The sequence below is a fragment of the Microtus pennsylvanicus genome, chromosome 8 (genome assembly GCF_037038515.1).
Source record: "Microtus pennsylvanicus isolate mMicPen1 chromosome 8, mMicPen1.hap1, whole genome shotgun sequence".
Lineage (NCBI taxonomy): Eukaryota > Metazoa > Chordata > Mammalia > Rodentia > Cricetidae > Microtus > Microtus pennsylvanicus.
Genome location: NC_134586.1, coordinates 15497310 through 15512500, shown reverse-complemented (window position 1 = coordinate 15512500; position 15191 = coordinate 15497310). Strand labels below are relative to the sequence as shown.

The following is a 15191-nucleotide window of genomic DNA, read 5'->3' as shown; positions in this document are numbered from 1 at the left end:
TTTGGTTTATAAACCCAACTTAATCTTGGAAAAACCATTTTTTTTTCATTTAAAAGTTTACTATTATCTGTTTTCTGTGCATGTGCGTCTTGCCCGCACATATGTCTGTGTGCTGTGGGCATGCAGTGCTTGCAGAAGGCAGAAGAGAGCACCAGATCTTCTAGAACCAGAGTCAAAGACGGCTGTGAGCACTAACCATCTGGATGCTGGGATTCAAACCTGGACCGTTTGGAAGAGCAGCCAGCGCTTGGAACCACTGAGCCATCTCTCTATCTCCCCACACCATTTTCTTTTAGCAGCACATTTTGTTCTCTAGAGACAAATCTTCTATTTGTTAAAACAGCTTTTAGGGGCTTGAGTGATGGTTTGAATCCCAGCACCTACATGACACTCACAACCATCTGCAGCTCCAGTTCTCTTCCGGCCTCTCAGATACCAAGCACACACATGATAAAAATATATAGGCAAAACACACATACACATAAAATAAATATGAAAAACAACCCCTTCTCCAGAAAAACCCCATGGTTTAGCTAGGTGTACGGGCCTATAGTGTCAGCACTCAGAGGTAGAGGCTGGAGAAGCAGGAGTTCAAGGCCATCCTCCTGCAACTACAGAGTGAGTTTGAGGCCAGTCTACAAAAGATCCTATCTCAAAATACCAAACCCTGTAGATAGGGAAAAAGAGTTAGCCCTTGCCAGGATTCTACTGCCTCTTCTTCCGTTGCTCACTCGACCCGACGCAGCTCTGCTTTTCCTTCTCCAACAATGTGATGCCTGCAGTAGCATTTGTGAATGCATCTTGTGGATGCTGGGATTCAAACCTGGACCGTTTGGAAGTGAGAGGAACAGTCAACTTGATAGGTCTGAGAAGCACCTAGCACTTGGTGAAACATACTTCTGGGTGTGTTCTGAGCCTGTTTTCAGAAAGGATTAAGTTAGCCAGGAAGACCAGCCTTGACTAGGGGTGCATTGTCCATTAGACTGGGAACCTGGATAAGAAAGAATACAAGGCCGAGGGAGAGGGGGAGAATGCTAACTGGGCAGGCGGCACAGGGCTGTAATCTTAGCACTTCGGAAGCCAAGACAGGAGGGTCAGGAGTTCATGGCTACATAGTGAGTTTGAGGCTAGCCTGAGCTACATAATACTCCACCCCAAACAAAAGTTGGGCCTAGCTGTACATCCTGTAATCATGAGGCAGAGGCAGGAGGATCATCCCAAAGTCAAGGGTAGTCTAGTTTATACAGTGAAACACTGTTTAAAACAAAAACAACAAAACAATTTATGTGAAATATAAATATTATCTGTGAGGATTGAATGCTGGATATGTGGGTGTTTCCTGACAGCACAGAAAACCAGACATTTTTCATCAATTTCAAGAACTGAGGGTTTCCTACCTTATTTTACAGTGAAAGTGTTCATACAGATTTGCCACCCATGGATCTTAGTTCCCAGATTTTGTTGTTGTTGTTTTACATTTATTTATTTACTTTTTTATTTGTTGTTTTCATTCATCTACTTATTTTACAACATGGTTGTAGCCTCCTCCCACTCCCCTCCCACTCCCTCTACCCCATCCCCTCTCTGTTCCCACCCACCAATCCCATCCTCGTCCATCTCCATCTAAGAAAGGGCAGGTCTCCTGCATCAATAAAACACAGCATATCAAGTTGCAGTAAGACTAAGCACCTCCCCATCTATTAAGGCTGGACAAGGCGACTCAATATGAGGAGTAGGGTCTCAAAAGCCAGTAAAAGATTCAGAGGCAAGCCCTGTTCCCACTGTTAGGGGTCCCATAAGAGGACCAAGCTACACAACCGAAACATATATGCAGGCTCCCTGGTTCTTGGTTCAGTCTCCAATGAGCTCTTAGGAGCCCAAGTTAGCTGACTGTGTGAGCCTTCCCGTGGTGTCCTTCCCCCTCGTTTATTCAGCAGTTAAAGTAAAAACTACAGTTTTAAAGCAAATTATCAAAATAATTTGATGATAGTCATAGACTGTAGGAAAATGAACGTCAATGTGAAGTACACAACATTCTGCCTGTGATTTGGAGTTTTTCTGGACCTACTACTTTATCCAGGAGACCATAACTATGACAAAATAGCTGATGTAAGCAACCAGAGGGAGGAAAGGTCTGTTTGAGCCCTCAGTGCCAGAGGCATCTGTCTAGGCACATCCAGGGCGGTATGGAAGTGGCGATTCTCTTAGGACTGGGATTTCAGGTACGCATCACCATGCCCACCTATGTCAGACCAATGCTTATCTCAGTGTTGGTAAGATCAGTGCTTTAACCCCTGTGCTACTGAAGCTTCTACATCAACATTCATATGTTTTTAAAAGGTAGGAATTCAAGTTAAATCACTACGGTTTCTATAAACCACAGCACCAGAAAGCACACTTCTCAATCTGAGGTCATCAAAGGGCTGCTTCCTTTCCACGCCACCTCTTGCAAACCCCTGCCAATAACTGGATATCCTACAGTTCAGGTCGGCCCATTTTTAATCTAACCAGCTGGGGTTAGCACCAGACTCCATAGGCAAGGGTTCCTTCCTGCAAGCCCGCTGTCCTCTCAGAATCAGCGGCAAGTGTCAGGGCTCAGGTTTCCGAACCCTGTGACTTGACTGCAAATTCGGAGGTTGTCCACTGTATAGGCACAATCACTTAAAATCAGTGACCCTTTGGTTCAGAGTATCCCTCCCTGGAGACCAGGGCACAGGTCTGAATGTCCCAAGCTTCCAACTAGAGTTTGCTCTTTCTGATGACCAGTGACATCTAGAACAGTCTGTGGGCCTGTCAAAGTGGCCTCGGCTAGCACGAGTGAGTTATAGTTGAAAGGCACTTCCAATCATGACACTTGCTCCTGTCACTGTACATCCCAAAGGTTTAGGAGCTCTATGCCTTATGCCATCCCAGCTACTCAGAAGGCTGAGGCAGCCTGAGAATTTACAAAACAAAGAGAGGGGGCTGGAGAGATGACTCCGCAGTTCAGATCACTTGCTCTTTTTACAGAAGACCCAGATTTGGTGCCCAGCACCCAAACGGAGCTCACCCGTAACAGTTTCAGAAGGTCTGACACCCTCTTCTGGCCTCCCCTGGCACTGCACACACATAGTGCACATACATGCACACATTCAGGCAAACAGCCACATGCATAAGATAAAAACAAACCTTTCTTTTTTTAAGAGAAAGAGGACTGAGGAATAGAGCCGAGTGGGAGAGCACTTACCTAGCTTACATGTTCATGAGGCTGTGGGTTTTGTTAGTTACAGTACCACCAAAAAATAAGGACCTGAGACAAAGACTCCATATACATTCCTTATGCCACAGCATCACAGAAAAAGAAGTTCAAGGGCAGACACCTGTTTTAGCATCTTGCCCAGTTCTGTTTCATGCTCCTTGGTGGGTGAGGTCTTCCCATCCCATAAGCCCACTATAGCACTTAGCAAAGTGTGGCATACTCGACAAAGTTAACATTGTTTCACGTAGAGAATGCAGACAGCATCATGAGCAAAACAGAATCACTGCCAGCTCTAAACACACACTTCTCTTTTCAGCTTGCCAGTTTGAAGCCTGAAATGTTTGGTTTAAACCTACAAGCCTACGTTTTCTTCTGCATAAATGTATAAGATTGACTCTCTTCCAGACCAGCAAGATGGCTCATCTGGCAAAGAGACTGCTGTGTAAGTCTGGTGACCTGAGTTTCATCCCTGAACCCATCTAAGGGTTATATGGACACACTTATCAGCAACCATAATACAGCTCTGGGGAGGGATGGTGGAATGTACTTAGGGACAATTCCCCAGTGAATCTGTCTTTCTGCTCCACTGAGAATTTCTGGTGCAAACTAGCCAGCCACACCCTCCAACTATCTTGTCCCAAAACACACAAGCCACAGCTCACAAAACACACAAGCCACAGCTCACAAAACACACAGGCCACAGCTCACAAAACACACAAGCCACAGCTCACAAAACACACAGGCCACAGCTCACACAACACACAGGCCACAGCTCACAAAACACACAAGCTACAGCAGGTTGTGTTACTTACCCGCTATGTTTTGTGTTGAACAGCAGGTGCTGATGCAGTCTTCCTGGGTTACTGTATGGATGGGCTCATTGCCTCTGATTCCTTTTAAAAGGGAAGACTGGATGTCAATGACAACATCCTCTAGACTCTCGGTGAGGCACTTCTGACCAGCAGACAGCCTTAGTGTCAGGAAGCAAATGACCACCAAAGTATAAGCCAAGCTCCGCTCTTCCTGGAAGAGCATTCTGGATGCTTGTTGATCTTGGTCTTTCTTCAGAGGTCAAGGATGACTCTTCTTGTCTCAGTTTACTTCAGGAAAATTGTACAGGTTTACTCTTTCTGTAGAAAAACAGCAAAAATAGAAATATATCAATGACCCTTGCGGAGGGGTTGAAGCAGAAGGATGACCATGAGTTCAAGGCCCGCTGGGGCTATGTAGTGTGAGTTATAGGGCAGCTTGGGCTACAGTGTGAGAAGGCTCAGTGGGTAATAGCATTTGCCAAGTCCCATTATGAGGACAGGGGTTTGGATCTTAGCATCCATGTTCAGTGGCTCCCAAGCTGCCTGTAACTCCAACTCTAAGGATCCAACACCCTCTTTTGACCTCTGCATAGGCACTGGCACAGAGACAGACAAACAGACACAAACATACACACAAAATAAACAAAACATATCTTTAAATAATAATAATACTATAAAACAAAAAAAAGCAAATAATAAATAAAAGCTGAAAGTACCTGTGAAGAAGTTTAAATGAAAGACTGCCTGTGTGTTTGAGAATCCTTCATCTTCTGGTTCCTTGCCAACATGAGGAGAAAGGCCACAAAACTGCCAGTGCTGAAGCAAGGCTGAGAGCTCAGCACACCACTTTTCTCAGTGACAGCACTTAGCCTTTAAAGATATCTGCTGGAGGCAGACATTGACTGTGCTAAGAGACTCAAACACACATTCCCCTCTTGAGTCCTTGTACCAGCCTGGCAGAAAGTTTGCTTCTCTAAATATCAAGTGAGAGGAAGAAAGTCTCATAATTGAATTCTAGGAACTGGTCAGTTAGAATGGAGAACAGTCTGGCTCCAGTAAGAGAACGGCTATAGAGCACTTGAATGGGGTTTGTGGACCCGGGTTCTTGTGTGCCCACTTGGGAAAGTAGCTGAGACCATGCCCGCAGCTCAGCATCCACCCTTGGGCAGGCAGCAGGATCAGGACTTCTAAGACTGCACAGGCAGGAGAGCATGGTGGATTCCTGCTGCCATACACAGAGATATTTCCAGGCTGTGCAATGCTCTGCAGGGCATATTTAGCTATTACTCAGATAAAAAGGGTTTCTGTGATGCAAGCTCATTCTCAGAGTTAAAGTGCTGAGCACCTGGTGGTCTCAGAGCCAGCATCCAGAGCTGCTGCAACCAAGCTGTTTACCATTTTAAAAGCTCTTCAAGACAGAAAAGAATTTCAGATACACAATAGGACAGATTCGGACATAAAAGACCTCTAAATGAGTCACAGCGTTGGATAAATGTACATAGGCTTGGAAGAGAGAAGAAAAGGAATATAGACAGTTAAAAAAAGGTAAAGTCTTTAAAGAGACAATGTACAGACAGTCATAGATTAAAAGGAGTAAACAAAGAATAAGCCATGAAAAGATAAAAATTCTCAGAGAGTCTGGACTATGTATATTATTGTGTTTTCTTTGAATTTTTTGACTGTGAAGAAGCTAAGTACAGAGAGATATTTCATTATATGGGATGCTAAGCTAAACCAGCATGTATATTACAAAGATATCTTGACTTCAGAATTTGGGTCTAAGGATAGGTTGCTTTGAAAAAGAGGTTCTTCTTTTGTTTCCACAGAGGATGAGAACCTGTGGATTGCTTCCAGACTAATATGATTTGATGCACCAAGACCTCTGAAAATACTTCACCCAATAATCATCAGGAAGAAGTTTGGAAGATAACTATGTCCATATTCCCAAATATTGTCTATAAGTGTTTGTTTACACTTAAAGGGGGATATGCTATAGAGATTTGCATTGGTAAGGATCTTGTTTTATTGATACAAAGTTAAGGTCAATTTTTTATACTGTATGTGCGTTTTTCTGACCTTGATTAAGGTATTGTGCTTGTGCAGCTCATTTAGAAATGTAATGTATAATTAAGAAATATAGGTTAATAGATAATAATCTATAATAGTCAAGCTTGTAGTCATGTTAGTTAGATTTTCTAGATGTACAGAGATGTATTTCAGATGGATAGGCATTCTTCAAACCTTTCAAAGACTACAGAATATGGCATTTAAATGTTTAATAATTTAGGACTTTTCATGACAGTGAGACACATCTGCTCCTAGCAGCACCAAGCTACTTCAAGAGGAAGATGGGCACCAGAGAGGCTCCTCATGAAGTCTATTAGCCTTTGGGCAAGAAACTGCTCTTGCCTGGACTGCTTCATGAACTAGACATGCAGGAAATGACTGCTAAACTTGCCTAAAGGTGAGACCATCCTTCAGGGTTCCTGCTTCATGAAAGGGTCGGCTAGACATTCTGCAGAATACAGAAGAAAGTGACTGACAAACTGCCAATATAGGTGAAACTGTCTTTGAAATTTCCTGCTTCATGGAAAAGTCTGCTGGATACTATGGGCCTATAGGGTGAAGATGAATGCCCCAACGGTACAGAAAACTTTGGGTCCAGGCAGTGAGATGTCTCTGTCAATTCTAGAGTTTTGGAAGTTGCTTACAATGCACTTCCTGTTTACGTAGGTAATATTATATCCTTCTGGAGTCTTTGATGGAGTTGAAGAATTTATAGTTATAGTTTTCCTTTGTTATAATAAAAGATAAAGTAGATATAAAATTGTAACTGTAATTCTTGCTTGATAAATGTTCTGTTATATTTAATTTTACTATGTTAAAGTTAAAACCTTTTTATTTAAACAGAAAAGGGGAGGTGATGTGGAATTTCCCTTCGTATGTTGTGATTACCATTGGTTAATAAAGGAACTGCTTTGGGTCTATAACAGAGCTATAGGGGAACAGAGCAAGGTGGGGGAAAACTAAAATGAATGCTGGGAAAAAGAAGGGCAGAGTCAGAGAGAAGCCATGTAGATCAGACGCCAGAATTTTAGCTGGTAAGCCACAGTCACATGGCAATACACAGATTAATAGAGATGGGTTAATTTAGGAAATGAGTTAGCCAGAAATATGCTTAGGTTATTGGCCAAACAGTATTGCAAATAATATGGTTTCTGTGTGATTATTTCGGGGCTGAGCAGTCGGGAAAAAAACAAGCTGTCCCATTGCAACAATAAATGGAGAAACAAACCTTTAACCTTTCACAACAATGAGCTAAAAATGGATCCCAGCCATAAGTGTAAATTACAAATCCATATGATTCCAGGCAATAGAGAGAAGAAACGTCTTCATGTTCTTTGATTAATTAAATGATGTGGTTTTAGATACAACAGCAAAAGTAAGATCCCTAAAAAAAGTTGAGTTTTTTTTTTACATTTATTTTATGTGTATGAGTATTTAGCCTCCATGTATGTAATGTGAATGCATACCTGGAGCCCACAATGTCAGAGAAAAGCATTGACACTCTCTGAAACTGGAGTTATAGATGGTTGGTTGTAAACCACAATGAGGGTGCTGGAACTGAACCCAGGTCCTCTCTAAGAACAGTGAATACTCTTTTTTTTAAATTTTTTATTTATTAAAGATTTCTGTCTCTTCCCCGCCACCGCCTCCCATTTCCCTCCCCCTCCCCCAATCAAGTCCTCCTCCCTCGTCAGCCCAAAGAGCAATCAGGGTTCCTTGCCCTATGGGAAGTCCAAGGACCACCCACCTCCATCCAGGTCTAGTAAGGTGAGCATCCAAACTGCCTAGGCCCAAAAAGAGGAACATGGGATGTACTCACTCATATTTGGTTTCTAGCCATAAATAAAGGACATTGAGCCTATAATTAGTGATCCTAGAGAAGCTAAATAAGAAGGGGAACCCAAAGAAAAACATAGGCATCCTCCTGAATATTAACCTTCATCGGGTGAGGAAAGGAGACAGAGACAGAGACCCACATTGGAGCACCGGACAGAAATCTCAAGGTCCAAATCAGGAGCAGAAGGAGAGAGAGCACGAGCAGTGAATACTCTTAAGCACTGAGCCATGTCTCCTGTTCTGATGTGATTTTTAATTAAAACCAAAAACTGCTCTTCCACAAAAGCCACTGTTCTTCCCTTGTGTGTGTGGGATGGGGGCAGTGCATGTGTCTGTGGGGGTTCAGGATCTTCCTCAATGACTCTCCCATCTTCATTGAGGCATGGGCTTTTAATCAAACTCACAGCTTGCTGACACAGCTAGTCTCTCTAGGCAGCTTGCTCCAGGATCCTGCCTCTGCCTTTCAAAGGCTGCTCAGCCCACCCAGCATCTTTGAGGGTTGGGGATCCAAACGCCAGTCCTCATGTTTGCTGGGCAGCTGCTTTACTCACAGAGCTTTCCCCCACCCGAGCTGCAGAGAAGATATTTGTAAAATACCTATCCACTAAAGGCCTGGCTTCCAAATATACCAAAGATTCTCAACAATAAAGGAAAAACTAAAAAGGGAGCCAGACATGGCCATATATACCCTTAACCTCAGCACCCGGGTGGCAGAGGCAAGCAGATGTCTGGGAGTGTGAGGCCAGCCTAATCTATATATTGAGCTCCAGGCCAGCCACGACTGCATAGTGGGACCCTGTCCAAAGGAAAACAAAAACAAAACAAAATCCTAGAAAAAAAAAGACACAATACCAAAACCAAAATCAAACCTCAAAAGAGAGTAGATGTCTCTCTCTCTCTCTCTCTCTCTCTCTCTCTCTCTCTCTCTCTCTCTCTCTCTCTCTCACACACACACACACACACACACACACAATGACAAATAAGCATCCTAAAATGCTCAACATATCATCAAGGAACTGTAATTTCAATCAGCACTGAGACACCACTACACACCTATTAGAATGGTTAAAAAAAAAAAAACAAAAACTCTGAGAACCAGACAACACTAAAAGCTAACATGAGATTGGACCAACAGGAACTCCATTCCTTGCTGGTAAGACTGCGAATGGTGCAGTCACTCTGAAAGAAATGTGGTGGTGTCTTTCAAAACTTAAAGGTCATCTCACCATAGAGTTCGGCAACTGTCCTACATGTATTGATCCAAATGCATTGAAAACTGTGTCTAGGGGCTGGAGGGGTGGCTTAGCTACTAAGAACAGATACTGCCTTTCTGGAGGTGTCAAGCCCCAGCTCCAAGAGGATCTGATACCCTCTTCTGACCTCTTCAGGCACTATAGGCTCATGCACAAACCAGTATGCACACACATACACACACCCATCCATCCATGCACATATACACATAATTACAATTAAATTTTGAAAAGTTTGCTTCTAAACAAAAAAATATTCACAGGAATGTTATAGCAGCATTTTTCATAATTTCTCAGAGCTAGGAACAACTAAGATGCTATTCCACAGGCAAATGGATAAATAAGGCACAATCATATATTTAAATGTTATTCAGCAATAAAAGGAAATGAATTATCAAGCAACAGAAAGATAGGAAAAATCTTCAATTGTATACTGCTAAGTGAAAGAAGCCACTCTGAACAGACTTGACTCTGACTTTGATTCAGAATATAACCTGATAGTCTGGAAAAACCAAATCAAAAATACCAGAACTGGGGATAGAGAGATGGCTTTGAGGTTAAGTACATGGGCTTTTCTTCTAGAGGATCCAGGTTCTAGTACCAGCCTATGCAGGGTGGTTTTCAACTATCTGTAACTCAAGGCCCAGAGGCTTTGGTGCCCTCTTCTGGCTTCCTTAGGGAGTGCACACAGGTGAGGCACAGACATACATGCAGACAAAACACCCATACACATAAAAGGAAAAAGAGATTTTATTCTTTCTTTCATATATATATAATATATTTTATTATATTTATATATTTTTTATTATATATATTTGAGACATGGTCTCTCTACAGAGCCCTGGCTGTCCTAGAACTCAAAATGTAGACCAGACTGATCTCAAACTCACAGAGATCTGCCCGTCTCTGTCTTCCAAGTCCTAAAATTAAAGGTTTGCGCCACCATACCTGGTAAAAAAGAAGAACTTAAAGCCCTAAAAGTAAATCAGAGCTTACTAAAAGGGGAAGAGGTTGGAGTACAGAGGCTTCTTACAGCCGTGAATTGATTTTGCATGATACTGTAGTGGACACTACATCATTGTATATCTACTAAGACCCATAGAACTGTAAAACACTTCACGTGAACCCTATGTGAATAATGAATTTCAGTTAGTTAACCAACAAAGCCCGTCTATGATAATAGAACACAAGTGTGCTATTTCCCTTGTTATTACATCCAGCTTCTGTGTACAGTAAAATGGAAACATGTATCATTTTCACATGCCAGCCTCTTTGTACTTTATACAGATCACGCCCTGAAATCCTCACAAGAAACCCAGGGTAGACCAGCATGATGATTCACACCTGAAATCCCAGCACTTGGCTATGAAAGCTGCTTTTCAGTGAGAGGCTAGGAAATAACGCATTTCCCCAAAGTTCACAGACTTCCGGAATTCTCGCCATGGAAAGGGGGGAAGGAAGGGAGGAGTGGGAGAGTCTGGGATAGTCTGTCCTCGTGTGTTTGCATAGATACCTGAACTGTGCAAAGAGACCAAGCAGGGGCTGAACTCTCGGGGTGCAGGAAGTAACATCCCTTAGAGATGGCTCAGTGGGTAAGGGCACTTGCTGCCAAGTCTAATGTCACAAGCTCGATCCCTGGGACTCTCACGGTAGGAGAGAACTAATTTCCACAGGTTGTCTTCTGACGTACACTATGCACCAGGGTATAAACGTGTTCATGTGCGCAACAGTGTGATTTTTTTTTAAATTTTAAAAACAAAGATACTGGCACTGTGGCACATACCTTTAACCATGGTGTTGCAGAATGTTTGTCTCTGCCTAAGTGCCTTTGGATTGGTTTAATAAAGAGCTACATGGCCAATTGCTGGGCAGGAAAGGCTAGGCAGGAGAGAATAGGCAGAGAGAAGTTGAGAGGAGGAATCTAGGCACATGATTTCACCAGCAGACTCAAGCAAGTCAGATTTGCTGTACTAAGATGAGGTAACTGAGCCACGTGGCAGAACATATATATATATATATACATACATATATATATGTGTGTGTGTTAATTAAGTTATAAGAGCTAGTTGGGAAAAAAACTAAGCTAAGGCCAAGCTTTCATAATTAATAATAAGTCTCTGGGTCATTATTTGTGGGCTGGCGGTCCAAAGACAGTCCGGCAAGAAAGCTTGCTATACCTCAGGAGGCAGAGGAAGAGATCTTGCGAGTCTGAGGCCAACCTGGTCCACATAATGAGTTCCAGACCAGTCAGGGCTACACAGTGAAAATGTAATTAATTAAAGCTTAAAAAAATATTTTCATTAAAGATACCCAGCAACTGGTTACTTAGCTCTTCGGCTTTCTTTTTCTTTTCTTGGTCCCCAATTAAGGATTGCATATCAGCACAGTCCTAGGGCAGGAACCCAGAGTCCTGAGCTACACAGCAGCCCATAAGTTATCTGGTCAGTTATTATTTGGGTTTAATCCTACTCAAAAGGAGGACAGGCACAGATGGAAGAGAGAAACTCCAGTCTCCCAGAGTCACTCAAACTTAACTTGTACGGAGCTATTTCAATTGTTGGGAATCATTTACAGCATGCTATCAAGACGTCAATAATTTCTCTCTCTCTCTCTCTCTCTCTCTCTCTCTCTCTCTCTCTCTCTCTCTCTCTCTCTCTCTCTCTCTCACACACACACACACACACCTTTACAGAGTATCACATAGCAGGTTGAAAAAGGAAAAGACAAACCATACAAGAAAACAGAACTTTTCCCTTTGAACAAACCGCATGCTGCTTCCTGAGCGCTTTGGCCTCCCTCTGCAGACAACTTGGAGCTTGTGCCATTAATAGCAGGTGCTTTCAAGCTCGCCTGGCCATCTGCTTTGGGATATTGCAGCGACACACTCTCCAGATCAGCCCCCTTTTTGCTCTAACCTGGCCCCTGGGATCGCTTTGGTGTGGGTGCCTAAGCAGGACCTGGGAAAGGAAAGGAGTTGCCCTCGGCAGGAGTGGACTCTAACCGAGGCCAGCCAGGGGAGGGAAGAGACGCCTTTACCTTGTGGTCCCCGTGGCGCTTAAAGACCGTCGAGGCACGCAAGGGTCTGGAAAGGGTCGCGGAGGATGCTCCGCAGCTCCCGCACGGGCCCCGCAGATTTTTGTCGTGATCAAGTTCCTGCTTCCGTCGCAGCGACTGAAAGTTTGCACGGGGGAAGGGCGCGTTCCTGCCCTGCAACCCGGAGCTGCTTCCCAGGAACATCCAGCCTGACCGCCCCAGTCAGGACGCGCGACTCCAGGTCCCCAGCTCCCGGCGTAGCCACAGCACCCAGCACAGGGCGAGCCACTAAAGGGAGAAGTGCGGACCCTCAGGGTCACCAAGGGCCTGCAGCTGTGCTGCCGCGCCCTGAAGAACAAACTCAAGGGTGTTAATTGGGTCGTTCACCCAGGTGTACTCCGCCCCACGTTAGAGTCGCAATCTTTTTGTCCCTCGCTTCTCAAGCAAGCATCGTAAGCGGCTGTCGCCTTTGGTTTTCAAATGGTGTCTTGAAGGCCTGGCTGGCTTGTAATTCTTTGAGTTGGCAAGCATGACTTTGAACTCCTTATCCTCTTGCCTCTATTTCCCAAGTGCAGGTGTAACAGGGGTGCCACCACCACAGCTGGCTCAAGAATACCTTCTTGGTTAAAGTTCACAGTGCATCCTATTTTGGCATAATTAGGAGAATCCTATTTCCATGATTGGAGAGCAGAAGGGGGCCTCCTGGCAGCTCCCCCGATAACTCTGTCAGGCAACCCTAGGGGAAAGCATTTGGCTTTGGGGGAATTTACTGGTTTGTTGTGTGTTGTGGCAGTGTGTTGTTTGTTTGTTTTGCTTCTTTGAGACAGGTTCTTCCCAGTCTGCCTTCCGACTCCGTATATAACTGAGGATGAACCTTTACGTCCTGATCTCCTCCACCTCCGAAGTGCACAGCTGTGATTTGCCTATGGGCGTGGGTAATAATGACGAAGGCGATGATGTCCTTTGCCGTTGTTAAAATGGCGTCCCTCAACAGTTAGCACAGGACTTTGCAAGTTAGAGTTGTTAAATGTATTTAACTAAAATGTCCTTGCTGCCGAATGAATGATAAATGAGCATAGCAGGTTAAAGAAGCTCTCACCCACTGCTCCCCTTCCCCCTGCTGGCATATAACCCCAGACAAATGAAACCTCGCTAAAACACTGGTGCAATTGGGTCTAACTTCCAGCAATATCTTTCCTTTGGCTGGTGTGAAAGTTTTCATACTGCGGTAGTAGGTAATTATTCTAGCCTGTACAGCCAACATAGAAGCCCAGCTTTAACCAATCGCTGCAGGAGGTATATGTCACCAGAGAAAGCTTGTGAACAATGGCCCATTGTGTGAAGCCAGCTCCTGGTAGGTAGAGGGTGACCTACTTTCCGGCTCTGTAATGTTGCCACTGCTTGGTACCAAAGAGTTGCCAAGGAAAACTAGACTCCAGAGTGGATTAATTATTGCACCGGAATAAGTTTCCTGCTGCGACAAGATTCCGTGTATGCATGTCCATCTCTGTAGATGATATGGTTGGGGGATGAGGGGAACTACTGAGCAGTTCTCCGCCATTAGAAATTTCAGGTTGCAGGGGGTCTCCACACCTGCCTGTAACCCCCAAACTCACCCTCAGTTGCACAGCCCGGAAGTCAAGGGGTCCTGTTTCAAATGACAAAGAAATGTCAGCTTTAGTGTTCTGCTAGAGTGCACTTGTTGGACGTCTCAGTTACACCAGTGAACAAGGTCACTGACGGAAATATTTACTAAACCAAGCTTCCCGGAGCTGGGCCTCAAGGCACAGGCTTGTAATCACAACTAAAGGTTAAGATAGCAGAATCACAAACTGACTGCTCGTCTGGGCTGCAGAGTGATTTTTAAGCAAGCAGGCAATCTAGTGATGCCCTGTTTCAAAATAAAAAACAAATTATTAAGAGCTTGAAAAATGGTTGAGTGGCTGAGAGTTCATACTGCTCTGCCAGAGGGTCCAGATGTGGTGTCCAGATGTGGTGTCCAGAGGGTCCAGATGTGGTGTCCAGATGTGGTGTCCAGAGGGTCCAAATGTGGTGTCCAGCACCCACATCAACCAGCTAACAACTGCCTACTAAATTTTTTTTTTAATATTTATTTTTTCAGGGCATGGTGGCATGCACCTCTGATCCCAACACCCAGAAAGCAGAGGCAGGTGGATCTCTGTGAGTTTGAGGACAGCCTCCTCTACAGAGTGAGCTCCAGGACAGCCAGAGATAAATAATGAGACTCTGTCTCATTAAAAAAAAAGATTCAGTTTTATGTATATGAATGTTTGCCTGAATATGTGTGTGTATGTATGTATGTATATGCCACGTGTGAGCATGCCCAGTACCCTGGAAGGACAGAGAAGGGTATTGAATCCCCAGGAACTGGAATTAGAGTGGTTATTAGCCACCTTGTAGGTGCTAGAAACCAGACCTGGGTCCTCTGCAAGAATAGTGCTCTTAACCACTGAATAATCTCTCCATCACATAGACCATTAAGGACTATATATTTCAGTGGTAGAGCACTTGCTTAGCATGTACAAGGGCCTACTTTCAATTCACAGAATAGTAAAATCTATAAAATAAACATTTCACAATTCTGTTGATAGGAAACAGATGTTTAAAAAGAAACCAAATCCATCGCTATTTCATTGCAGAGTGAAGTTTTGTTATGGTTTTGAAATGGGGTCTTGTTATGAAGTCCGGTCTAGCTTTGAACTCAAGACCTTCCCTCCTTAGCTTCCTGAGTACTGAGATAATGTCTGACTGGGGTGATGAGAAAATGAAGGTAGGACAGACACACAGACATATGTACAGAAAATCTGGGATCCAGTGGGATGACGTGCTCTGATGGAAGACACCAACCACAACTGTAACAGCAACCCAGGAAGCAAATGCTCTGGTTAAGGAGGCCGGTCTGTGACTCACAGCTGAATAAGGGAGCAGAATTAG

The 15191-nt window shown here is 43.9% G+C and overlaps 1 protein-coding gene across 2 annotated transcripts in view; it reads right to left on the bottom strand.

Annotated features, from left to right (window-relative positions):
• Window positions 1-12726, bottom strand: part of Mansc1 (MANSC domain containing 1) — a 24780-nt gene extending 12054 nt beyond the window's left edge. The window contains exons 1-2 of one of the 2 annotated variants that reach the window (XM_075982510.1): window positions 12240-12726; window positions 4051-4368 (exon numbers count right to left, since the gene is read on the bottom strand). In XM_075982510.1, the coding sequence (XP_075838625.1) occupies window positions 4051-4273 (223 nt within the window). In that variant the 5' untranslated portion in view covers window positions 4274-4368; window positions 12240-12726. Of the gene's footprint in view, window positions 1-4050; window positions 4369-12229 lie in introns of both variants that reach the window. The other variant, XM_075982511.1, reaches the window with a different exon arrangement.
• Between the last annotated feature and the right edge of the window lie 2465 nt (window positions 12727-15191).